The sequence below is a fragment of the Phascolarctos cinereus genome, unplaced genomic scaffold (assembly GCF_003287225.1).
Source record: "Phascolarctos cinereus isolate Bilbo 61053 unplaced genomic scaffold, phaCin_HiC Scaffold_3;HRSCAF=262, whole genome shotgun sequence".
NCBI classification, from domain to species: domain Eukaryota; kingdom Metazoa; phylum Chordata; class Mammalia; order Diprotodontia; family Phascolarctidae; genus Phascolarctos; species Phascolarctos cinereus.
This window is the reverse complement of record NW_027555736.1, coordinates 223586053-223611442: the sequence shown is the minus strand read 5'-3', so window position 1 is coordinate 223611442 and position 25390 is coordinate 223586053. Positions and strand designations below refer to the sequence as shown.

Here is a 25390-nt window from a genome sequence, read left to right as displayed (position 1 = left end):
ATATAAAGTGTTTTATAAATTCTAAAGCACTGTAGAAATTCAAGCTATTATTGTTATTGGATGATTCATAAACTAGCTTTTGGAATCACATCAGCAAGGAAGACTTAACTCCCCCATCCTATCAGGAAGGTTTGATAGCCTACTGTTCCGAAGTTCTGCCATCTTGTCCCCCATCCAGAGCTTCAAAGGCAGAATGATTGAGTTTGATTGTTTGGTTACAATCTGAATGAGTGACAATAAGTTTGATGGATAAGAGGGCAGTGGGGAGGAAGCATACTATAAAGGTGATATAGATGGTATATAAAGGTAGGTAAAAGGAATGTCATTATGGGGCAGTGTTAATCAAGAAAGACTTTTGGAGGTGAGTCAAAGTGGCCCCACTGCACTGAATACTGTGCTGTGTTTATTAAATACCTCTGGAATTGAATCGAAAGTTAGATGAGTATCTAAGTCAGACACTAGCAGAAGATATGGATTAGAGAACCAGAAGAGATAAAGGAAAGAGAATGAATGAGAAATATAGCCTCCAGCTATTTCTTCTTTGGAGAATGTCTGAACTGCTCCCAGGATCCTGTACCAGGTTTCTCAATCTCCATCCATCAGGGATTATAGTATTGATAGAAGAGGAGATGGAGATCTCTTCATTCTGTCCTTCCTTGATTTTCACAGACACAGAGGAGTGCATTGATTTCTTCCTCTCACTGATATTCCATGCACCATGGATATCTGGCCTTACACTGTAGTTTCTCAGGCTTTTCTTATTTCAGAAGCGTGTAATTTTTGAGCAAGGATAACTCATAAGTAGGAGGAAATACATCGCAACAGACAGGAAGCTCTCATTCCCCAATTGATAAATGGTCAAAGGATATGAACAGGTAGTTTTCAGAAGAAGAAGTTAAAGCTGTCAGTAGTCATATGAAAAAATGCTTTAAATCACTAATAATTAGAGAAGTGTAAATTAAAACACCTATCATATTGACTAACAAGACAGAAAAGGAAAATGACATGCTGGAGGGATATGGAAAAAGAGGGACACAAATGCACTGTTGGTGGAATTGTGAAATGATCTAACCATTCTGGAGAACAATTTGGAACTGTGCCCAAAGTGCTATAAAACTGTGCAAAGCCTTTGAGCTAGCAATACTGCTAATAGGTCTGCATCTCAAAGAGATCAAAGAAAAAGGAAAAGGACCCTATGTACACAAATATTTATAGCAGCTCTTTTTGTGGTGGCAAAGAATTAGAAATTGAGGGGATGCCCATCAGTTGGGGAATGGCTGAATAAGTTGTGGTATGTGATTGTGATGGAATACTATTGTGCCTTAAGAAATGATGAGGGGGAATGGTTTCAGAAAAACCTGGGAAGATTTATATGAATTTATGCAGAGTGAAGTGAGCAGAACCTGGAGAACATTGTACACAGTAATAGCAATATTGTACAATGATCAACTGTGAAGACTTAGCTACTCTGACCAATATAGTGATCCCAGACAATTCTAAAGGACCCATGTTGAAAAATGTTATCCACCTCCAGAGAGAGAGCTGACAAACAGTGCATATTGAAGTATATTTTTTCCACTTTTTTAAGTATCTTTATTTTCTTTCCTTTTTTATTGCAGCATGGCTAATGTGGAAATGTTTTGCGTGACTTCACATGTATAATGGGCATCATATTACTTGCCCTCTCAATGGGTGGGTTAGGGATTGAAGGGAGGGAGAAAATTTTGGAATTCAAAATTTTATTATCATCATTATTATTATTTTATTTTTAGGCAGTTGGGGTTAAGTGACTTGCCCAGAGTCACACAGCTAGTAAGTGTCAAGTATTTGGTCTGAGGCCAGTTTTGAACTCAGGTCCTCCTGACTCCAGGGCCGGTGCTCTATCCACTGTACCACCTAGCTGCCCCATAAACAGATAAATCCAGCATTTTTGGGGGGAGGGGTGAGACAATTGGGGATGAGTGACTTGTCCAGAGTCACACAGCTAGTGAGTATTATGTGTCTGAGGCTGGATTTGAACTCAGGTTCTCCTGAGTCCAGGGCTGGTGCCCTATCCACTGTGCCATCTAGCTTCCCCGGAACTCAAAATTTTAAAATGAATGTAAAATAGAAAAAATAAAGTATGACATACCAAGAAACAAAAACAGAGAGGAGGCTTAGTTACCAGTGTATTCTGCCATTGTTATTGATAGGGATACGGGATAGATTAGGTTAGAGTCAGCAAGATCTGGTTTCAAATCCTGCTAGGGATACTTATAGATAAGTGATTTAACCTGAGCCTCAGCTTCCCTATCTGTAAAATGGAGCTTACATATACCTGCAATACTAGCTACATGGGGTAGTTGTAAGGCATAAATGAGAGAGTTTGTGTAAAGCACTTTCTAAATTGTAAAGCTTATATAAATATCAGTTGTTATTACTTATGAGATATTCAACCCTGGTCAAGTGTCTTTACCTCCTTGGGCATCAGTTTCCTCATTTGTACAGTGATTGGACTGAGTTATATGCTCTCTAAAGTCTTTCCCAGCTTTTTCAAAAGATGATTCTATGATTTTTTTTTTAGTAGATCTTGGTGAAAGATGTTGTGTGCAAAGTAAGAATTTTGGATGTGGCCTAAAGTATAAAAAGAAATCTCTCTGGTACTTAAATCCCCACCTTTTTCTTTATTTCCCCAATGCGTTTCCCTTTGAGTGTGATGAGTGAGTTATCCTATAATTAAGTCCAGAGAGAGGGCAGGGATGGAAGAGAGAGCTCTCTTCCTGTTTGGGTGAGGATGGGCTGGCTAACAGTGACTCCTTGGATTTCAGGTGCTTGTTGGGGCTGTGAAGCAGCTGTTTCCTGAATTTGAGTTCATGTGGCTGGTGGATGAGGCGAAGAAGAACTTGCCTCTGGAGTTAGACTTCCTCAATGAAGGCAAGAATGCAGAGAAAGTGGCTGAAATGCTTAAACGCTTTAAATTCTTAAAGGTAGGAATGAGGGAGAGGATAACTGCTAAGTGGTCTAGATGAGAAGGGTGCTGGGTGCAAAGCGCAGAGATGGCTTCTCATTGTGCATTGGCTACTGCCATCCCCCTAGGAAGAGTCACTCACCCTTGGCCTCAGTTTTCCCATTTGCAAAATGGGGATAGTGTAACCTTGATGTATCCTTCTTCGGATAATGAATAAATTAATACTTGGGAAGCGGATCTGAATCCTTATAGAAAAGACTCTAAATCAGACATTCTTAGCCATTTTGTATCATGGTCCCTTTCAGCAATCCTTGCTCAGAATGTTCCCTCTGCCTGAAATATATATATTTTTGTGCGTATGTATGTGTGGGTGTACATTTCACCTGTCAAGTTCCATATATTAAAGCTTATTTGGAATACTATCTTTTCCCCTCATCTCCTGGTCAGCAACGACTTTTCCCCTCAAGCCTCACTTGGTTTTGAGCTACTCTTTTGCATTTATCATATAATATCATATTTTTTACAGATTAACTTTTAATTTTGATAAAATCAGAATAGGTAGCAGTTCAGTTCTGGCATCTAAATTAATATGATAAGCAGTTACTAAGTCTGTGGTAAAAAGGAGCAGCTAGGTGGTATGGTACAGTGGATAGAGTGCTGGGCCTAGAGTCAGGAAGACTCAGCTTCCTGAGTTCAAATCTGGCTTCAGACACTTACTACCGCTGTGACAAGTCACTTAACCCCATTTGCCTTAGTTTCCTCACTTGTAAAACGAGCTGGAAAGGGAATTGGCAAACCACTCTAGTATCTTTGCCAAGAAAACCTCAAAAATGAGGTCATGAAGAGTCAAACAAAACTGAAATGACTGAACAACAACAATGTGTAAGGCACTGTACTATCCCCCGGGGGCCCAAAGACAAAAATGAAATAATCCTTTGCCTCTAAGAGTTTTTATTCTCCTGGGGGTGTGAGGAAGAGGGATGACTGGCAAAGTTCTCGGGCAGAAGTTGGGGGTTTAACCTGAGTCTTAAAGGAAGCCATTATTGTAATTATTAGCTTGTACAACTCAACTCAAGGAAATGGAGAAAGATCTGTCTTGCTCTGGACCAAGCTAACTAAAAACTACTTTATGAGAACTAGTATTTTTAGAAGTGTCTTCTTTATTTCTCACCAAGACCATTCTGAAGAGATGAGAATGGTCCAAGAGGCATTTACCCTTGCTGCTTAAAAAGCCCGTGGATTTGCCATCAGAGCTGAAAAAGCCAGACCCAAGGCCATTATCATTGTCTGGGAGGAGAAGCAAAACTAATTACCCTCGAGCTGAATTCTGCTTTTGTCTTGGGGTTGTATGTACATTTTGGAAGAAACAGGAAAGTACTTCTACCAGGGAAGAATTCAGATTGCTGTGTGTGCTCTGGGCTAAATATGTCCAGATGTCCTCTCTCCGGTGGATTGGTAACCACCAGTCTGTTTGGCTGGCCTTCCTTTGGCTGCTTGTGTAGATAGAAATGTAGAGTTCTTCCACTTCATCCAAATCCAGACAATTGGACAGAACCCCTGGGAAGCAGCCGTGAAATCACCATAGGTCAGCTAAAAACTGGTTTCCACAAAAACGCACACCTTGGAGCAAGCAGGGTGCCCATCAGAGCTGTTACTAGGAGACTGACAAGTAGAACCCTCTACTGTCCCCATGGAAACAGCCAATCACTTGCCAGCTAGGGCCAAAAAGCCATAACTGTACTGATGATGTAATTATAATAATAGTACCGCTTAAGGGAAAAAAACCAAGGATGCCAAATGGATAAATAATTAATCTACTGACTTAAACTGTGACTTCCCAAACGTGCACACTACCCCAAAGATGGTAGTGGAATTCAGCTCCTGAGTAATTAATTTTGCCTAAGCACATAACAAGTGGGAAGTGAATTTTGTGCTGTGAACCCAGTTGAGCTCTTAAAGCCAGAGATAAATTGTTTTTATATACTGGCATCTCACTGAAACATCTGTGAGTAATTAAGCCTCAGCAAAGAGTTTACCTCTTGGTGTGTGAGGCATCTTCCCATGCTTATGTTGGGCTTAATAACTGCCTTAGTTCAGTGCAGTAAATCTCAGAGTTACACACAGCTTCCAAATACAGGGATGGCACAAGGGGCAGGGAGCTTAAGGGGAAGCTGAGTGGGTTGGTTACAATCTGGGCAATTAATATGGATCTGGTCTATGATGGGTTACTACAATTTGGGACTGGCAGAAGATGAGGGCTAGAGAATTGGGGCCAAGTTGGGAGATGAGAAACCTTCTCATAACTCTAGCATATGGATGGAATAAGAGATGTGGCAGGGAGAAGCCGGGGTGAACACTCCATGGGGAGAGGGGGAGGGGAAGTGTCCTTAATTAAAAGGTAATTACTGGCAAATATCTGGATTTTTGGAATATTGTTTATAGCCAATTTTTGTCAGTTTCCCAAAGAGATTTCAGTAATCTCTGGAGAATTCTCTAAATTAATTTTCATTCACCTTAATTTAACAACAACAAAAATCAATAGAAGCCAGAAGGTATTCTTGAAAGAAAAACAACTAGGGGTGGCTAGGTGGCACAGTGGATAGAGCACCAGCCCTGAAGTCAGGAGGACCTGAGTTCAAATCCGGCCTCAGACCAAACACTTGACACTTACTAGCTGTGTAACCCTGGGCAAGTCACTTAACCCCAATTGCCTAACCCCCCCAAAAAAAAATAGGGAAAAAAAAGAAAGAAGAACACCTATAGGGAAGTAAATGAGAAAATGATGAGTATTATAGCTCTCAAAAAGTTGAGAATCACTGGTCTATGTTATGGGACTGGATGTTTTAGAAAAGCGCTAGATAGTTCATGTTTCTCTCTTTGTTATGAGGGCAGATCTTTAGTGGAGAGTACCAGACTCTTTGGAAGTGAATTTCCAAAAAGGCCTTTGAGGGCCTACTAATTCACTGCAAATTTCAGCCATCTCCACTCCGAATGTTCATATGGACTATTTGTGCCCAACCTGTGGTGGAGCCTTCTGTGCTCCCACTGGTCCGATCAGCTAGTCGGACACACTGTACCTTGACTCCCACGTAATGATGTCATTTTGTTCCTCTTCAAGCATGAAGGGGTGGGGCAGCTAGATAGTGCAGTGAATAGAGCACTGGCCCTGGATCAGGAGGACCTGAGTTCAAATGCAGCCTCAGACACATATTTACTAGTTGTATGACCCTAGGCAAGTCACTTAACCCCATTTGCCTTACCAAATTAAAAAAAAAAAAGGAATAAAGGACAACCACAGATTCACTACTGGTGGAACTGTGAATTGGTTCAACCGTCTTGGGAAGTTATTTCTAATTATGTAAGAAAAGTTACAAAATTGTTACTACTCATTTATTTCATGCTCCTTTTATTAGATTGTACCTCAAGGAGGTTATTGACAGACAAGATCCATCTGCACAATAATGTTCATTAATAATAACTTGATTTGTAGTAGCAAAAAGTTGGAAATAAACTATATGCCAAACACTTAGAGCAAAGTTTCTTAATCTGGGTCCACAGACCCCAAGGGGGCTGTGAATAGATTTCAGGAGGTCTCTAAACTTGGATGTAAAAAAATTCATCTTTATTTTCACCATGATGATTTCCTCTAAGTATGTTTTGCATGATTTCACATGTATAATTGATATTACATTACATATTACACATTCCCAATAGGTGAGGGGGGCGGGAGGAAGGGAGAGGATTCAGAACTCAAATTTTAAAAAGATAAATGTTAAAAATTAATAAATAATTTTTAAATAGAAAAGCCTATAATTGGTTTCTTTTATAAGCTTATGTCTTATATACTATTCATTAAGAGTATTATTCAAATCTGGCCTCAGATACTTGATACTTACTAGCTATGTGACCATGGGCAAGTCACTTAACCCCGTTGCCTAGCCCTTCCCCCCCAGAAAAAGAAAAAGAGTATTATTCTGTGGGGGGGCAACTAGGTGGCACAATGGACAGAGCTCCCTCCTTGGAGTCAGGAGAACCTGAGCTCAAATCAGGCCTCAGACACTTGACAATTACTAGCTGTGTGACCCTGGGCAAGTCACTTCACCCCAATTGTTTCACCAAAAAAGGAAAAAAAAAAGAATATTATTCTGTGAAGGAATCTGTAGACTTCGCCAGATTGCCAAAGGGTTCCATGAGCTTAAGAACACTTGGTGTGGAACACTGGTAAACAAATTAAGGACTTTGAATATACTAGAATATCACTGTGCTTATAAGAAATAGTGAAAATAAAGAATTCAGAAAAACATATCAGCTGTGGGCATGAGGGGGAATCCTTTTACTTCCTGGTACTGTAGATAACTTTCTAAGGATATAAGTTACACATCTGTGTCTGTGGAAGAGGTTTCTACATGGGAAATTTCCTCATGCTGATGGAATTTTAGGTCATTTTCTTCCCACCCCATCCCCACCTCCAGCCAAAAAAAAAAATGTTGCATGTATTTTCAGTTATAATCACCTTTTTTGTGATTTTGTGATGTTTTTTCGGCCTACCTAGTTTAAGAGAATGTAATTTTTTGAGGATTGTTTAAATTTGTTTAGTTTTTTTCTTCTGTGACAAAAGAACAATTTAGGAAGAAAAAGAAAAAAAGCCTGTTGTAAAGAGGTGTTGTGTGGGGATGGGTGTCAGATTTTTATAAATCAGGCTGATATTTGCAAATATGTGAATTTGTAAAATTTCCCAAGTTAAAAAAGGAAGAATGTGACACTTTTTTTTCCTGTTATAATCATGTGGTTCTAGTAAGTAATTTAAGCTCTGTATAAGAAGGCACCACAGTGTGTTTCCCCCCGAAGTAAGCTTATGGTTTATAGATTTAGATCCAGAAGGGGGCTTAGAGGTCGTCTAGCCCAAACCTCTTATTTTCCAGAAGAGGAAACTGAGACCCAGAGACATTAAGACAACTTGCCTAACATCTCATAAATAATAACTAGCAGAAGTGAAATTTGAACTCAGGTCCTCTGTCTCTCCAGCCACTGATCTTTTCACTGTCATGTGACTTCTGCCTAAAATTTAGCTTTCCTTTTGGAGGGTTCTTCCTTTTTCTTTTTCATTTTGTTTTGTCTTTCCTTTTTGAGTTTCAGAGCTGAAGTTACCTTAGAAATCATCTTGTCCTCATTTTACAGATGAGATAACTAAGTCATAGAGGTTAAATGACTTACTAAGACTGTAGAATCTTAGGCTATAGAACAGGAAGGCACATTAGGCATTATCTAGAATCTCAAAGACATAAGGGGGTTCATTTAATCCAACTTGTACATAAAGAAAAATCCCCTCTGGAACACCTTTGACAAGTACTTATTTAGTCTCTGCTTGATGACTTTCACTGATGAGGAACTGATTACTTCCTGGAAAAAAAAATCTCCTACCCTTTTGGACATCCTGGATCATTAGGAAGTTTTTCCTTATATTGAGAAAAACTTGTCTTTCTGTAACTTTCACTGCTCCTATTTCACCCCTTCTGTTACCTAGGGTTAAACAGAATAAGCCAAACCCCAATTTCACTGATAGCTCTTCAGATTTTTGAGGACAGATACCATTTCCCCCCAAAGTCTTCTCTTCACCAGATTAAATACTGCCTAGTCTTTTATCTGATCCTGCTGTGGTATCATCTCCTGTCTTCTCGTGGTCCATCCTGTTGTATAGATGATAAAACTTGAGAGCCCAAGAGGGGAAGTGATTTAACCAAGGTCCGTTCTTTTGACTCTCTCTCATTACCTTTCCTGTTAAGAAGTTTGACAGAGACAACATAAGAAGGGACGGTAGCCTAACAAAGATGTTGGGGCTCGGTCAGTGCCCCTCCACTGACACCGTACTCCAACCCCTCGCACCTGCCAGGGGATCTTGGGGCAAGGCGCTTGACCTTGTCTAACTCTGTCAAGCCAATTTTCTCTTAACTGAGCAGTGAGCAATTTAGCATTTTACAGAAATTTCAGTGTCGTGTCCACCAAGGACTTATAGTTCTCCCTGAGTTTCCATGACAAATCCCCTTATTTCCCCTCATTTGCTATTTCTGTCATTTTAGGTCTGACAGGCTGAAGTGAAGAGATGCATTATGCCCATCAGGATGAAGGGAGTTGTGTTTGAAAAGAAACTGGGTTTGGGGGGAAAGATATAGATGAAGTACAGCATGTGGGGTAGCAGATCATATCTGGGCAATTGATGGGCCAGGTTAAAAACCCAGAACCTCTCAAATCTCTCATTTTCTCTTTATGCTCAGTGCTATTTATCTGGCATCTTCTGTTTGCTGGCTACCCACTTGAAGTTTAGTTCTAGGGTTTTAATTTTCTCTTTCCAAAGTGTCAGGATTGGGGCAGCTAGGTGGCGCAGTGGATAGAGCACCAACCCGGATTCAGGAGGGCCTGAGTTCAAATCTGGCCTCAGAGACATAACACTTACTAGCTGTGTGACTCTGGGCAAGTCACTTAACCCCATTGCCTAGCCAAAAAAATAAAAAGAATGAAGTATCAGGATCTCAGATATAGATTTCCAGTGTAGGTTTAGATCTAGCAAGGACTTTAGAAGTCATTTTGTACACCCCCTCATTTTACAAATGGGAATGAGGCCTAGAGAGGTTAAGGGACTTATCTGAGGTCACATAGGGAGTAAGTACAGTTATACCTTCCATATCTCGAGGATTAAGGGCATGGTACCCCTGTGATCTGGAAAATCCATGTAAAATTTTTTGGCCCTCCCTTCGTACCAGAGAAGAAGTCTGAATTATTATGGTATTAAAAGATAAAATATGTTGATGTTATATAATGCTATACACATATTTTGTGCATTTTTGAGTTTCTAAACTTTTCTTGCATCATCTGCTGGCCTTTGCATGTCACCAGTGGCTACCATAAGACTCCCCCAAAATTCCTATTTAATTTCTTATGCCAGCCTACGATATCAAAACTGAGATGGGGAAAGTTGTGTTGTGAAAGGGATGGCTGTAGTAGAATTAAAGATATTGACACCAGACCCCAGACCTCTTACTCCAAAGACAGCAGGCTTTCCATTATACCACACTGACTCCTTAATAGTTGGAGAAGTTTTCACCCAAACGAATGAAAAGGAAAAGTTTGAAAACAAAACCTATTTTCTTGTTGTGGAAGGAGCCAGTGGTATTTCTAGTTTCTACCCCCTTGTCTATTCTGGAAAAGCCAGTTTAGGATATGACTTTCTCTTTGGGTACCACTCTTTCCACTCTGCCTACCTTTTTTCTCATTTCAGGGCTGGAGATTTAATCTGCCGTACCTTGTTACAACAATTACCTCACTTTTAACCCAGGAGCAATATAATGGCCCTCAAGTCCCTTTGGTCTCTTGCTCTGCTATATTATGGAGTTTCTGTCTGACAAAGGACAGCTAGGTGGCACAGTGAAGCCCCCTGTCCCTGGAGTCAGGAAGACCTGAGTTCAAATTCAGCCTCACACACTTACTAGCTGTGTGACCCTGGCCTAGTCTCTTAACCCTGTTTGACTCAGTTCCTCATCTGGAAAATGAGCTTTAGAAGGAAATGGCAAACCACTGTAGTGTCTTTGCCACAACGACTCCAATTGGGGCCATGGAGAGTTGAACATGACTGAAACAACTCAGCAGCAAAATCAGACAAAATCATAATAGCCCAGAGTCTCCAATTAAGAAAGTTCCTAACATTTATAAAGAGGTTTAGTTTTCTGTCCCAATTTAAATTTTGTGTATTTTTAGCTAGCCTCTGGTTTCCTCCACTCCCCTTTTCTCAGCATACCCTCACTCTATAGACATGCAAAATAAACCTTCTTGGCTAATCATGGGTATTTGTATGGAGCAAAATCAGGGAAGAGTTAACATCTTAGGTAAAAAGAAATAAGAAAAGAATATATGACAGCATCTGTTATTGTATAGATACAGTGGGAAGAGGTTGCAGAAATAGTAGAAGTTTAGGAATATGCTTCAGTCTTTAAAGAGGTGAGTATAACTGGAAATTTCAATCTCAGTTCTTTGTTCCAAGATGCCAGCAGGGACCTAATAATCCACTGTGATCTTTTCTGTCTCTTTCATACCTCAACTGTCCTTTATCTGTCTCTCTATTGAGAGAAGTGATTCTTTTTCTCTCATTAATAGCCGGTTATCAAAATTGGGGAGACCCAAGCTTTTTCCCCCGTCCTATTTCCTTCTCTGAAGCCCAGTCTCTCAGAAGGACAGGGCTGATGGAAGATAGGATTAAGGTTCTGGGTATTGCTATTCTGCTCAACTAGATCAGACTTCTAATCTAAAATGAATTCCTGTCCATTGTGTTCCACTCTAGCTAATTTGAACAGAGGTAGATCCTGTGTCTAGGTTGCCTAAGGCTGTGGGTGGTCTGGGTGTTCTGCTCAAGAGTGACATGATGTCCCTCTCCCAGCCCCTCATTAGAGTGAGTCCACTTCTTTTTGTAAAGTTCACCTATCATTAATTGGTAACCAATTAGAGTTGATTGCCACCCTCTGGAACACCCAGTTTTACATTAATTGGTAACCAATCAGAGTTGATTGCCACCCCCTGGAATACCCACTTTACAAGGGCATATAAGCTGTGAGACTGCTGCCATGATGATCTTCGTCCAAGAGAGAAATGGCCTAATGGCCATTCCTTTTATTGGTAAAATGGTTAATTACCCAGAAATTATGTCTCTTGAACTTTTTAAAATGTCACACTGTGTCTATCACTTCTTCCACCTGATCATTTCCCAAGTCAGAGGTAAGGATGCCACCTCCGCCACAGCTTCTTCTCTTGTTCTGTTCATATTGCCCCTTCTGCCCACTCTGCTCTCTTGAAGATTGTCACTAAAATCATTCTTCCAGCTCAAAGATCTCAGTAGTCCAAATTTTAACTCAGGGCTATGGGGAAGAGATGACCCTGTGAACTACAAATCTCAGAATGGCAGTCATTTTTCAAACCCTTATGTCAGGGTCCTACAGGATTTTTTTCCCAAACACAGTCATATCAACAACACTGGTCAATGACCTTCTGATTGTTAATTAATTTTTTTTTTTGCTAGGCAATGGGGTTAAGTGACTTGCCCAGGGGCCTGAGGCCGGATTTGAACTCAGGTACTCCTGAATTCAGGGCCAGTGTTCTATCCACTGCGCCACCTACCTGCTCCCCGATTGTTAATTTCAAATGACTTTCAGTGTCCAAATGGAAGGAAGGATTCTTTCCAGTTGATGAGATCCTCTAAATGTTCCTATTTATAGTGTGTTTGTTTCATCAAACTGCCCTAAATAATAAAAGTCTCTTCAATGAGAGCCATGATTATTTAAAAGAGTTTGGTGTAAACAGTCCTTGCAGGAAAAAAAATACCCTAAGTGAATGAGAAATGCTTTTTGTCCAGACTGTGACATACAATTGAATAACCATGCCATTGAGTTAGAGCATTAACACATCAGTTGGACAGACACTGCAGATGGAAATAGGTTGAGCCCATAATTGAATTAGGAAGATGAAAGTAGGTTGCATTGCATTTGGGAAATTGTGCAGCACTTTTAACAATTATAAAGTACTTCCAGGTGCAAAGACCTCCTCTTCCTCCTCTTATCAATACAAATATTCTCCCAGTGATATGCTTTGGTTGCAAATCTTAGACCATCACAACCTATGAGAAATTAAATTTGTGGGTGACCCAGAAAGCAATAGAGAGACACATGTTATATTCAAGTAAACCGTGGCATATTTCCAATGCCTATGCTCAGGAAGTGGTATAAGGAATATCATTGAAAAAAGATACAATCTGAAGGGAAAGTGAACTGGTCATTGGCTCAAAATATAACACGTAGATAGCCTAAGTATTCCAGTGGTACTCTTGAAATGTAAAGAGGCCTAAAAGAAGGTCTTCGGCATATTGGACAGATCCTCAATGGGGTATCTTTGGAACAACATGGATAAGAATCATACGTGATAAGAAGGAATGAATGTGTTGCAGTTTGTACACTTGGAGGGAACACTCACATCCATGAGGTCACAGGTCTAATGGAGCTTTGAAGCCTTCAGTGTGGCTTAGTGGATAGAATCTTGGGCTTGAAGTCTAAGTTTAAAGCCTACTTCTGACGGTTTCTAGCTGGTTGACCTTTAACCTCTCTGAATCTCCAAATCCTCATTGGCAAAATTTAGAATGTAGATGATCTCTTAGTTCCCTTCCAGCTTAGAAGCTACAATTCTGTGTTTGCGTAGGTATATTTACATAAGGATTTGCAGTGCTAACCATGGGCCTTGATGAAATTCAGCTTCTTGCTAAGTTCAGGGGAAATCTGTGGTTGGACTAGCTGTGAAATATCAGTTCCGTTCTTGGTATTTTACTGTCCTTAGAATCTTGGGGCGGGGGGGAGTGGAAGACTGGGAAGCTGGGAACCCTTGGTAGGGTCTAAGTGCTGAGAAGCTTATCTAGGGAACTTATTCCTTGGGAGTGTTAAAATCAATATCTGGCTCCCTTGCAGAGTCTTTCATCCCTTAAACAACATTTCCATTGAAACCCCATGGGAAAGTCTTTTTTTTTTAGTAGTTCCATTGTATAGGTGGAGAAACTGAGGCAGAAATATTAGGCAGTGTGTCTGAGGTCACTTGGTGGTGTTGGTATTGTTTAGTCATGTCCAACTCTTTGGACTCCATTTGATATTTTCTTGGCAAAGATATTGGAGTGGTTGGCTATTTCCTTCTCCAGCTCATTTTACAGATGAGGAAACTGAGGCAAACAGGGTGAAGTGACTTGTCCAAGGTCATATAGCCAGTAAGTGTTTGAGGTGGAATTTGAACTCAGGTCTTCCTGACTCCAGGCATGGTGCTCTATCCGCTGCACTCCGTAGCTGCCCCACTCCTTAGTGTGATAAATCTAAAAGATGGGAATTCCAAGTTTCCAATCCTAGGTTATGTTCCACAGTAATAGTTACCAGTGGGTATGGTGGATCTTCCTTTTCTAGTACTGAAAAGGAGCTATCTCAATAGGAATATGGGGTCAAGCTAAAGGGGAAGACAGTTAAAAGAATACTCTTTCACCATGACCTAGTTTCTTTGTGTCTTTTTCCCCACCGGTGATGTTGTATTTTCTTCCTTTGCCGGCTCAATATTGTCTCCTAGCCATAGAGAGAGGCCTTCCATTTTTTGCTTGCTATGCCCCATTGGAATCTCCTCTTAGGATTCCCTTCCTTTGTTCCCAAGGACTGCCCTGACCATTCTCTGTACTGTTTTAGGTCCCTCGCATTTACTGGGAGCTGTCAACTCGACGAGTCCTTCTGATGGAGTTTGTAGAAGGTGGACAGGTCAACGATAAGGCTTACATGGAGAAGAATCAGATTGATGTCAATGAGGTAAGAAGAACATGTTGGATGGGAGAAGGCAAGGGTTTTGTTTTGGCCATGGGGTGCCCAATTTAGAGCCATACCACAGAGTCACAGCTGGAGACTCTTCTGTGTTACGTCACTGAACTGTTGCCTGAAGAATGAACATGATGGGTGCATCAAGCTACAGGACCCACTTTGGGATTCTGAGGTCAAATTGGAAAATGTGATTTATTTCACATTTCACATGGGGGCCTTTGCAGCCCCCCAGGGCAGAGGGGCCCTACACAGAGGCTTTCTCTCTGTCCCTCCAAAAATAAGAACATTGCAATCACTAAAGCCTTTCTTGCCCAGTGTCCTGCCCCTGCTTCCTTTTCCTTCTGAAAGGTGGGCATTGATCTCTCTTCACTTGCTGTTGATGAGCCACAGAGCTGACTAGCTACCAGAGAGCAATGGCATGAAATCAATTGGAGTCTGCCCATCTGTTCTTCTCTGGAGTCCAGAAACAGTCTGTCTTCTTTCCTCGCCTCCACAGCAGAGCTTCTGAGGCACCAGGTGAAAAAAAGGAACCATGGGTTTGAGAGGTTTCTGCTGGGGTTGAGGAAGTTAGGTTAACTAAGCTTCTGTGGATGCCTTGGGACATTAATCACATAAAGCAGGGCTGGGGGTCTCCTCTGGCATCCTTGTCATTGTCAGCTTGGAGCTGTCGCCTCTAAAACCTGGTTCTTGGGAGTTTGGGTAAAGGGTTTGAGATCCATGGGCCCATCTAGTCCAGTCTTTCCTTCTCTATCCAAGGTTATTTGCCCAGCCAGGCTAGCCACTTTATTACTAGAGACCGTTGCATAGGATCTAGTTTTTATGTCCCTGTACTTTTGTGTCCTTGGGGAAGCTATGTGGCACAGTGGTTAGAGCTCCGGGTCTGGAGTCAAGAACACCTGAGTTCAAATATGACCTCAAATACTTACTAGCTGCGTGACCCTGGGCAAGTCACTTAACCTCTTTGCCTCAGTTTCCTCATCTATAAAATGAGCTGGAGAAGGAAATGGCAAACCCCTCCAGCATCTTTGTCAAGAAAACCCCAAATGGGGTCACCAACAGTTGGACACGACTGAAACAACTAAATAACAGCAGAAGTTTTGTATATGGAATGGCAAAAGCTACTCCAGCATAGTGAATGCACTTACATAACTATTGAATGGAATTCATTAGGCAGCCTTCCTGATGGAACCTGAGAAGTTAGAGCATCATCCCAACAATAGCCCTTCACAACCTGGCCCCTTCTTGCTTTTCCACGTTTCCTGCATTTTACTTCCCTCCACACACTCTACGGTCAACAGTACTAGCCTTGCTGCTGTTCCTCATACACTATACGTCATCTCCCATCTCCGTGCCCTTGCACTGCCTGTGCCCCCTACCTGGGTTGCCCTCCCTCTTAGTTTCCCTAGCTTCTTTCAGGACTGAGCTCATAACCTGCCTTCTCTATACTTTTCAGGTCTACCCTCCTCCTCCTCCTCCTGTTATTGCTTTTTCTCTAAGATTATCTTCTGTTTATAGTCTGTATATCCAACGTTGTCTCTTTGCAGGGAGGAACCATGTTTTTGACTTTCTTTTGATCCCCAGCCCTTTTGCACAGTGCCTGGCACAAAGTAAGCACTTAATAAATGTTTGTTGACTGACTGACTGACTGACTGACCAGAACTATAGAGGAGGAGTGGGATAAGTGCCAGGAATAGCTGGTGCCCACTGTGACCCCTCCCCGCTTAGCAGTGTGCCCTTCCCCCCAACATGTGTGGGGAGGTATTCTGGACCTTGTCTTCAGTGGGAGAAGAATGAAGAGTGAGGGGGCCTGATAGCAGAAATCTTAGGCCAGAGGTTACAGAATCACCCTATCTTAGAGTTGGAAAAGCCCTCAAAGGTCTTATAATGCAAGCACAATCTAGGAAGGAATCCCTTCTGTGACCTCAGGGAAAAGCTTTCTAAAATGAATCAGGGCCCAGTCTCCCAAATCCTCCCCATTTGAGACCTGAACAAGGGACCAACCCTTTGGGAGCAGGGAGATGTTACAGTGCTGTGGAAAGAGGGAGAGGAGTATGTCCTGCGTGTCCTGACAAGCTTATTTCCATGAGCACTCTGACCCACAGTTCTTTGGTATCCCTCCTGGGATGTCCCGGGTAGGCCGAGCACACAGACGTACATCCATCCAAACAGACACACGGACAGTTTCACGTGCGCTCAGACACATCCGCTCACTCCTTTGCCACCCTGTATAAGTAATCCCTAGCTTTGGTGGGGGGCAAGGAAGGGAGCTTTGGCTAAGCTCCGCTTTTTCTCAGGCGCCTCAAAGGTGGGCTGAGCCTCTCTTGTCTCAGAAATGGGAAGGATCCCCAGGCCCTCCCTCCTTTTCCGAACAGGTTGGTGACATTTACTTAATGCCTGGTCTGCAGGATCATCATTAAAGCTGCTCCCAAAGCCCATCAGTCTCTCTGGATCCTAACTGGTGCAGGGCTGTGATGGCATTTAATCGGAGGAGGCTTTGATTTTTAAAGACAAATGCAAACACAGCGTGATCTGTTAGTGGTGCTGTTGCTTGTTCATGACCAAGAGTGTTTGCTTCTGGCTATAAAGAGGATACTGGCACGGAGGAGTGTAGTGTAGAGAGCACAATTTGCTCTTTACACGTCCAGATGGATTAATAGTCAAAAGACTTGAGTTCAAATCCTGGCCCTACCACTTATTACTTCCATGACTTTGTGCGAATCATATTTCATCTAACTCTCTGGGCCTCGGTACCTCATCTGTAAACTGAAGGGGTTAGACTGGGTGGTTTCTGAGGTCCCTCTTAGATCTAAATCTGTGATCATGTCAATTGTGGTTCAGACACTTGGGGAAGTGGGGTTTGGAGGAAGAGCAGGCTGAGATGGGCAATTATAATAATTTGTTGTTGTTGTTCAGTCATATCTGGCTCTTTGTGACCCTATTTGGAGTTTTCTTAGCAAAGATACTGTAGTGATTTGCCATTTCCTTCTGCAGCTCATTTTATAGATGAAACGAGGCAAAAAGGGTTAAGTGACTTGCCCAGGGTCACGTAGCTGGTAAGTGTCCAAGACTGGATTTAAACTCATGAAGAAAAGTCTTCCTGATTCCAAGCACAGGACTTTATCTACTCTGCTACCTAGCTGCCCTGCATCATAATAATAGCTAGCATTTATAAAGTGCTTTAGGGTTTACAAGCTGCTTTACTATGTTAGCCCATTTGATCTTCACAAAGCCCTGTGAGGTAGGTGGTATTAATATCCCCATCTTACAGATGGGAAATTGAGGCCTAAGAGAGGTTAAATGGCCTACCCAGGGTCATACAGCTAGTAAGAGTCTGAGGCTAGATTTAAACTCAGCTCTTCTTATACCAAAATCCAACACTCTGTCCACTCCATTCAAGCTACCTAACTGCCTCAAGATAGAAAAGCCTTCCCTAGGGGGGCAGCTAAGTGGCAGAGTGGATAGAGCACCGGCCTTGGAGTCAGGAGGACCTGAGTTCAAATCCAGCCTCAGACACATAATATTTCCTAGCTGTGTGACTCTGGGCAAGTCACTTACCGCAATTGCCTCACCAAAAAAAAAAAAAAAGCCTTCCCTTACTCTAGCCTGATTTACAGGAGTAGCCTTGCTGTGATGAAAGTTCTATCATATGTTATGAGTGAATGGGTGAATGAATGAATGAGTCCATCAGCAAGCATTTATTCAGTGCTTGCTGTGTGCCAGGCCATGTGCTAGATGCAAAAACAACAGATACAAAATATGACAACAACAACAATAAAATAATCCCTGCGGGGCAGCTGGGTGGCGCAGTGGATAGAGCACCTGCCCTGAAGTCAGGAGGACCTGAGTTCAAATCCGGCCTCAGACCAAACACTTGACACTTACTAGCTGTGTGACCCTGGGCAAGTCACTTAACCCCAATTGCCTTTAAAAAAAATTAATAATCCCTGCGTTCAAGAAGCTTACATGCTATGAGAATGACCCATATGACCTGGCTACGACAGCAACAAACACTTATTAAATACATACTATATGCAAGTCACGATTACTAGATGTTAGAAATAAAAAGACAGAAATGACGGTCCTGCCTTCAAAAAGGTTACATTCTTTTGTGGAGAAAAATGAACACATTGATATTGTTCAGTTGTTTTTCGGATGTGTCTGACTCTCTGTGACCCTTTTTGGGGTTATCATGGCAAAGATACTGTAGTAGTTTGCCATTTCCTTTTCCAGCTCATTTTACAGATGAGGAAACTGAGGCAATCAGAGTTGAGTGACTTGCCTAGGGTCACACAGCTAGCTAAATGTCTGAGGCCGGATTTGAACTCAGGTCTTTTTGACTCCAGGCCCAGCACTCTAGCCATTTTGCCAGGTAGCTGCCCTATAATAGAAGGAAATAAGGGAAGGAAGAAAGAGTAGTAACCAAAAAATATTATGGAATAGTTAATTAAATTGTCATCCTTCCACGGGATCGTACGAACTTATGCCTGTGGTTCTAGCTTCAGTATAGATGCTGCCTGTCTAAGAAAATCATACCTATGGTAAGGAAGATTGGTTTTTTAATTTTATGTGACAGGGAGGGGCAGGTGAGGCTGCCTCATAATCAGCTTCTAATCTGACCTCTGCTGCTAAAGAAGTGTGATCCTGAGTGAATTAATTCAACTCAGTCTCCGTTTCTTTGTCTAGAAAATGAAGGGTTTGGATTAAGTGTTCTCCAATGTCCTTCCAACTCTAACTCTTTATGTCTTTGGGGTGCTGTCTTCAGCTACTCTGGTATTAAGAAATGCCCATTGAAAGCCTCATCAGTAACCCTCAGCTAAAATGATGTAGGTACCATCTAAGCATCTTTATATCATTTTATGATGCTTTTATACAGTGCTTTTAAGGTTTGCAGAGCAATGTGCATGTATTTGAGATAGGTGCTATTATTACCTTCATTTTACATCTGGGGAAACTGAGGCAAAGAGCAGTTAAATGACTGGCCTTGGGTCACACAGCTAGTTAAGTGTCTAAGGCAGGATTTGAATTAAACTCTTCCAGACTCCAAGACTGCTTGATCTGGCTGCTTACATGAGGATCTTCACTTACTTGATTTCATCTGGTAGGTCTTTTCATCCCTAAAGTCCCTCACATCCCCTCAGGGTTTACATGTTTGCCTTCTGTAGAAACTTCAGGGTGCCAAGATGATGTCACTGGATATGCGAGCTCTGGAGCTGTAGCTTAAGTGGAATGTGTGCTGTCTGCTATTCCGCGAATGACTTTGGTTAGTGTAAGTAGGCTGAGGATGGCTCACGTTTAAAAGAATTTAACTTTTAGGTTTCCTTCCAATCAAGCAAAGTGCCATGCCTCGGATATGATTAGCGGCATGTGTCCCTTTTCAAAAGCCAAGGACATGGTATTCTACAATATTGGACAAAACAATCTAAGGCCTTGAGTGTCCTACCTAGAGCATGGGAATCGGTGAACGCTCCCTGCCTTGGACGGGTCTAATCATCTCTCCAAGGTAACTGACCTGAGAATTGCCTTGCAGATAGGATCTCAGAGTCATAAGGGTCACAGGACTTTGGGAGAGAAGGGACTTTATAGACTATCAAATCAGATTCCCTCATTTTACAAAATTTTACAAATTTCATAGGGAATTACTCACCTAGGGGTTCTCTATACCAGTGCTTAAACCGTGGGTTCAAGAAATTTGGCAACAGTAAAATGTTTCTGAATGCACAATTGCCAAAAATTAATTAAAAATCAAACACATAATGAATCCGAGGTGTTTCTGGCAGCGCTCGCCCGTGTTGCATTGAGCAACTTCACTTGGTTCTGGTTCTGAACACGAAGTAGGTGCACTTTGCCCGGTGCATGCCCTTAAGTCACAGTATGAGAACAGATGCTGCCGGAAAAGTGGAAAAGGGGTTATGAGTAGAAAAAGTGTAAGGAGTCCTGCCCTCGGGCAGCTAGGTGGTGCAGTATATAGGGCATTGGCCCAGGAACCAGGAGGGCTTGAGTTCAAATCCAGCTTCAGATACGAGCTGTGTGACCCTGGGCAAGTCACTTAACCCCAATTGCCTCAGCAAAAAAAAAATAAAATAAAGCAGCCCTTTTGCTGTTCAAAGCTCTTTATAACCTGTCCTGTTCCTACCTTTTCAGTCTTCTTATACTGTATCAGTCTTCTCCGTCTGTCTCATCCCACAGTGTCCTTTGCAGTCTAATGATGCTTTTCCTGGCTGTTCCTCACAAGGCATTCCCTCTCCTAACTCCAGGCATTTTCATCATCTGTCTTCCATGCTTGGAATGCCCTCCTTCCTCATCTCCACCTCTGGCTTTCCTGGGCCTCCTTCCAGTCCCAGCTGAAATCTTACCTTCTGCAGCCAGCCTTTCCCCATCCCTCTTCATGCTAGTGCATTCACCCTGTGATTATCTCCATTTTATCCTGTGCATAGCTTGTTTTCATGTCTTCCCATGATCAATTATGAGCCCCTTGAGAGGATGGATCATTTTTTTGCCTTTCTTTATAGACCTAGCACTTAACACAGGGCCTGATGCATAGTAGACTTAACAAATGTTTGTTGACCGACTGAGGGGCTGGCTTAGGCTCCCCTAAATCGATTGTCAAACCACTCCCACCCCATTTCATTTGAGTTGTCCCACACCACTAGCAACCTAGCCTAGACTAGTCTTTCTTAGTTCTTAAGGGACTAAGATAGGACAAGAGCAACTTGAGGTGGCTGTCCTACTCTTACAGGTCTCTGCTGACTGATTGCCGCCTTTCTCATGGTCTCATAGACTTCAAGCTGGAAAGGACCTTAAAGGTCATATCATCCAGTTCCTTTATTTTACAAAGGAGGAAAGTGAACCCCAGAAGAATGAAGTGACTTTAAAAAAAAAAGAAAAAAAGAATGAAGTGACTTGCCCAAAGTCATACAGGTAGTAAAGGGCAGAGTTGGGATTTGAACCCAAGTCCTCATTGCAAATCCAGCATTCAAAGCCCTATACAAATGTGAGCTGTTTATTATTATCAGAGAAATAACATGGCCAGTGGCTAGAGATCTGCCCTCAAAGCTGGGAAGACCTTTTTAAATCATACCTCTGGAACACACTGGCTGTGAGACCCTCAGCAAGGCACCTAATCCCTCTTTGCCTCAGTTTCCTTGCCTATAAAATGGGGATAATAATAGTCCCTACCTCCCAGGGTTGTTGTGAGGATCAAATGAAATAATAATTGTAAAGTACTTAACACAGTGCCTGGCACACAGTAAGTACTATAGAAATGTTAGCTAGTATTATTATTATTACTATTACTTAACCTCTCATTGCCTTAGGCCAGTGGTATCACACTCAAATAGAAACAAGGGCCACTAATCTGTACAGAAGTATCCTCATGGGCTACATATTGACTTGGTTTTTGAAATGTAATGTTATCTGTGTTTTATTGTATTTTTATTTACTTTGTTAAATATTTCCCAATTACATTTTAATCTGGTTCAGGCCCCACTAGGGAGTGTTTAGGGCAGCATTCAGCCCGTATATTTGACACTTCTGCTCCAGGCAGCTCTGTATAACTATTCGCTGCCGAGAAGGTGCCTTGTTGTAGGGAATTTACTCACCTGGGGGCTCCCTATACCAATAAAATCATAAGTCCAGGACTTATCCCTTATTTTTATCATTACCATCGTCATGAGAGAAGACTGGGTAAAAGGCACTGCCCTGCTCTGTCTCTCCTCGGTGTGACTTTAGAGTCCCGGAATCCACCCGCATTCGGCGATGATATGGCAGACTCATCCTGGAGCCCCATCACCTGCCTGTCATAGGCTGTCGGGAAAGCTGGCTGCCCGTTGTGGCCCTCATCTGTTTTTGTCTTTTTATATCAAGAGCAGGTATCGCTTCGGGGCCTAATCCAGGGATCATATTTGCCAATTACTTTAAGAGCTGGCGACAGTGACTCTCATTGATCTTGTTAAGAGTAAAGGTCAGACTGCAGCTTGTTTCTCTGGGCTCAGTATTGCCTCCTTGAGCCAAAGAACTGCTATTGATTGGCGGACCTTTATCGAAGGTTAATTGGATTTCTGTGAGTGTGTTTTGGATCCTGCTGGTACTGGGGAACAATTTAATTTGCATGAAATTAGCAAAGAGGAAAAGGAGAGCGTTGAGGATGGTGGGCTGGGGGAGGGTTCTGACTGGAGGCCGTACCAAGGGTCAATTCTGTTGTAACACTGGATATCTCTGGAAGAAAGTAGTCTGGTAAGGAGACGAGGAGAAGGATGATAATTCCTGCTCACAAGGCAAAGCCACCCTGAAGCAGAAAGAGATGTTCTACTTCTGTCCCTCAGACACATATATTTCTGGACATGGCCAATGTGGAAATTTGTTTTGCTTGCCTATGCTTATTAGATATGAGGATTTTTTTTTCTTTCAAAAAATTTTTTTGGAAGAAATTGGGATATTAAGTTGGGGGATGGAGATAAAGGCTAACAATAGGGTTATAAAAATGAAAAAAGAAATAAAATTAAGAAAAGCAGGTCTTGGGAGCATTTTTTAAAAATGTGCAGAGGAGAACAGAAGGAAGGTCAGTAGGAAACACATATAAAGCTGAACAGCTTTGAAAATAACAGATTGAATTTGTTACATACTTGTAGGCAGAACCAAGCTATATGTGGTACAGATTTATGGCTATATGAATGATCCTCTTTTTCTGTTATGCTTGCTATATAGAAAGGGTACTCTTAGTTGGTGTTAAAGTTGAAAATAATTTTATAAAAAATGTGTATCTCTTCAGCACAGTATTCCCAAATAAGCAGTATTCCAGGAGGAAGCTTTGTTTTTCTAAATCTGATTCTTCCCAGGATCATGGGTCATCTGGTACCATGTATTCATTTTATAGGTAAAGTAATTCAGGCCAGGGAGGTTAAGTGATTTTTTACAAGCTCACATAGGTAGTGAGCAGACAGTGTTGGGATTCGAACCCAGGCCTTCTGATTCCAGATTGGTCACTCTTTACCCTATCAGGGGTGGGGAACCTATAACCTCAAGGCTGCATGTGGCCCTCTATGTCCTCAAGTTCTTTACAGAACAAATCCCCTTAATAAAAGGATTTGTTCTGTAAAACTTGGACTCAGTCAGAAGGCTGCACCCAAGGACCTAGAAGGCCACATGTAGCTTCGAGGCTACAGGTTCCCCACCCCTACATACCATACTACTTCTCTGACCTTGTTCAGGTGCTTAACGCCTTCTGAACTCCTATATTTTCCATGCATTAAAAGGCTTATCTGAGGATCATTGATTTCAAGCTAGAATGGACCTTAGAGATCACCTAGTCCAACCCCCCCACTTTACAAATGAGTAAACTGAGGCTCAGTGTGCTAATGAAACCCTTCTCATTGCCACACATGGATTTAATAAGGATGAAATTAAGAGATATGAACCATACATTTCATAGTGGAACCATTGAAAAGATGGGTTATGGGGCAGCTAAGTGGCTCAGTGGCTAGAGCAGCGGCCCTGAAGTCAAGAGGACTTGAGTTCAAATCCAGCCTCAGACCAAACACTTGACACTTACTAGCTGTGTGACCCTGGGCAAGTCACTTAACCTCAATTGCCTAAGAAGAAAGGAAAAGAAAAGAAAAGAAAAGAAAAGAAAAGAAAAGAAAAGGAAAGAAAAGATGGGTTACATTTCTGCTATATACATGACAAGGATGCTCCATCTCCTCACTCTGTCCGTCCCACATTCCTGGAGTGCTCTTCCTCCTCACTTGGATTCCTGGCTTCCCTGGCTTCCTTCAGGTCCCAGCTGAAATCCCACCTTTTACAGGAAGGCTTTCTCAATCCCTCTTAATCCCCCTTTTCCTCTCTTGATTATTTCCTATTTATCCTGTATATAACTTGTTTGTGCATAATTGTTTGCGTGGTATTTCTTCCATTAGATTGTGAGCTTCTTGAGAGCAGGGACTGTCTTTTGACTCTTTTTGCCTGGCACATAGTGCATGCTTAACTGATGTTTATTGACTGAATGGCCACTAATGCTTGGGTAAAGGGATGAGGATCTAGATTAAGAAAGGTGAGGGTTTACGTGCATGAAGGTCTACAGTACATACAGCATGTCACGAGTTCCTGTATTTCTTTTGAGGAGATGTTAAGCTTGCACACAGTAGGGAAAGAACCCATGAAGAACTCCAACAGGGCTATGTCCATGCATCGTAATAGTGTAGTGAAAGGTACTGAAGCAGAATTGAGGAGACTTGGTGTCAGATCCAGGCTGTGCCACATGTTTACCTTTGTAATTTTGGGCAAGCCGTGTATAAAATGAGGATCATAATATTACATTACTTACTGCTTAAGATTATTGTGCAAATCAAATGTGATAATGTAGGTAAATTACTGTAGAAATATAAGCTACTGTGATTATTCCTTCAGACACCTTGGAGTGTCCTTCTCCTTCCTCTTCTTGCCCACTTACCTGTCTCCCTTGAGCACAGGGACCTCAAATTATCTTCTTTCTTCGTAGAGATTGATTAAGCCACGAAGTGCAGAGTTTGAGGACCCTGTGCTCAAGGGAGACACGGAAGTCTCTCATTAAAAAAAAAAAACCAAAACCCCAACCCAGCAACAACTCAGATCACATTTATTCTCTTATTTTCCCTTAGCTGTCCCCCAGTGGAGGGGAAATTGTAGATATAGGTAGTAGTTTCTCTGCATTTTCTGTTGTAAGAGGCTGCAGTGGTTAGCATCAGGAGGTGCTCTGGAGGTTGGATCAGAGCAGCTGAAAAGATTGAAAGTCTCTGTCCACTTAAGGTGCTAGCATGATAGTATTCGTCTCTTTCCAATTGCTCTTTAAAGGCTTGGCAATTTTTATGGGAAACAGCACAGCAGTTGGATTTCTAGGGGGTTCCCTACAGTAGCAGCAGCTGAGAGCAACTGATGTAGTTATAGCCCCTGGCCTTCCTCCTCATTTTGCCAGTTAAATGTCTGCTGAAAAAGATGGGGGGGTTATTGGAAGATACATAAGGAAGAGTCCTTGCACCCATTTTGTAGATGGGGGAAACTGAGGTGAAAAGGATTAAAGAGACTTACCTAAGAGGAGCTAGTG

The 25390-nt window shown here is 42.0% G+C and overlaps 1 protein-coding gene across 1 annotated transcript in view; it reads left to right on the top strand.

Moving 5' to 3' along the window:
• ADCK1 (aarF domain containing kinase 1) overlaps positions 1–25390 on the top strand; it is a 175238-nt gene that overhangs the window by 127793 nt on the left and 22055 nt on the right. Inside the window, 2 exon segments of the mRNA XM_020986163.2 lie at positions 2808–2966; positions 14191–14307. Coding sequence (XP_020841822.1) covers positions 2808–2966; positions 14191–14307 — 276 coding nt within the window.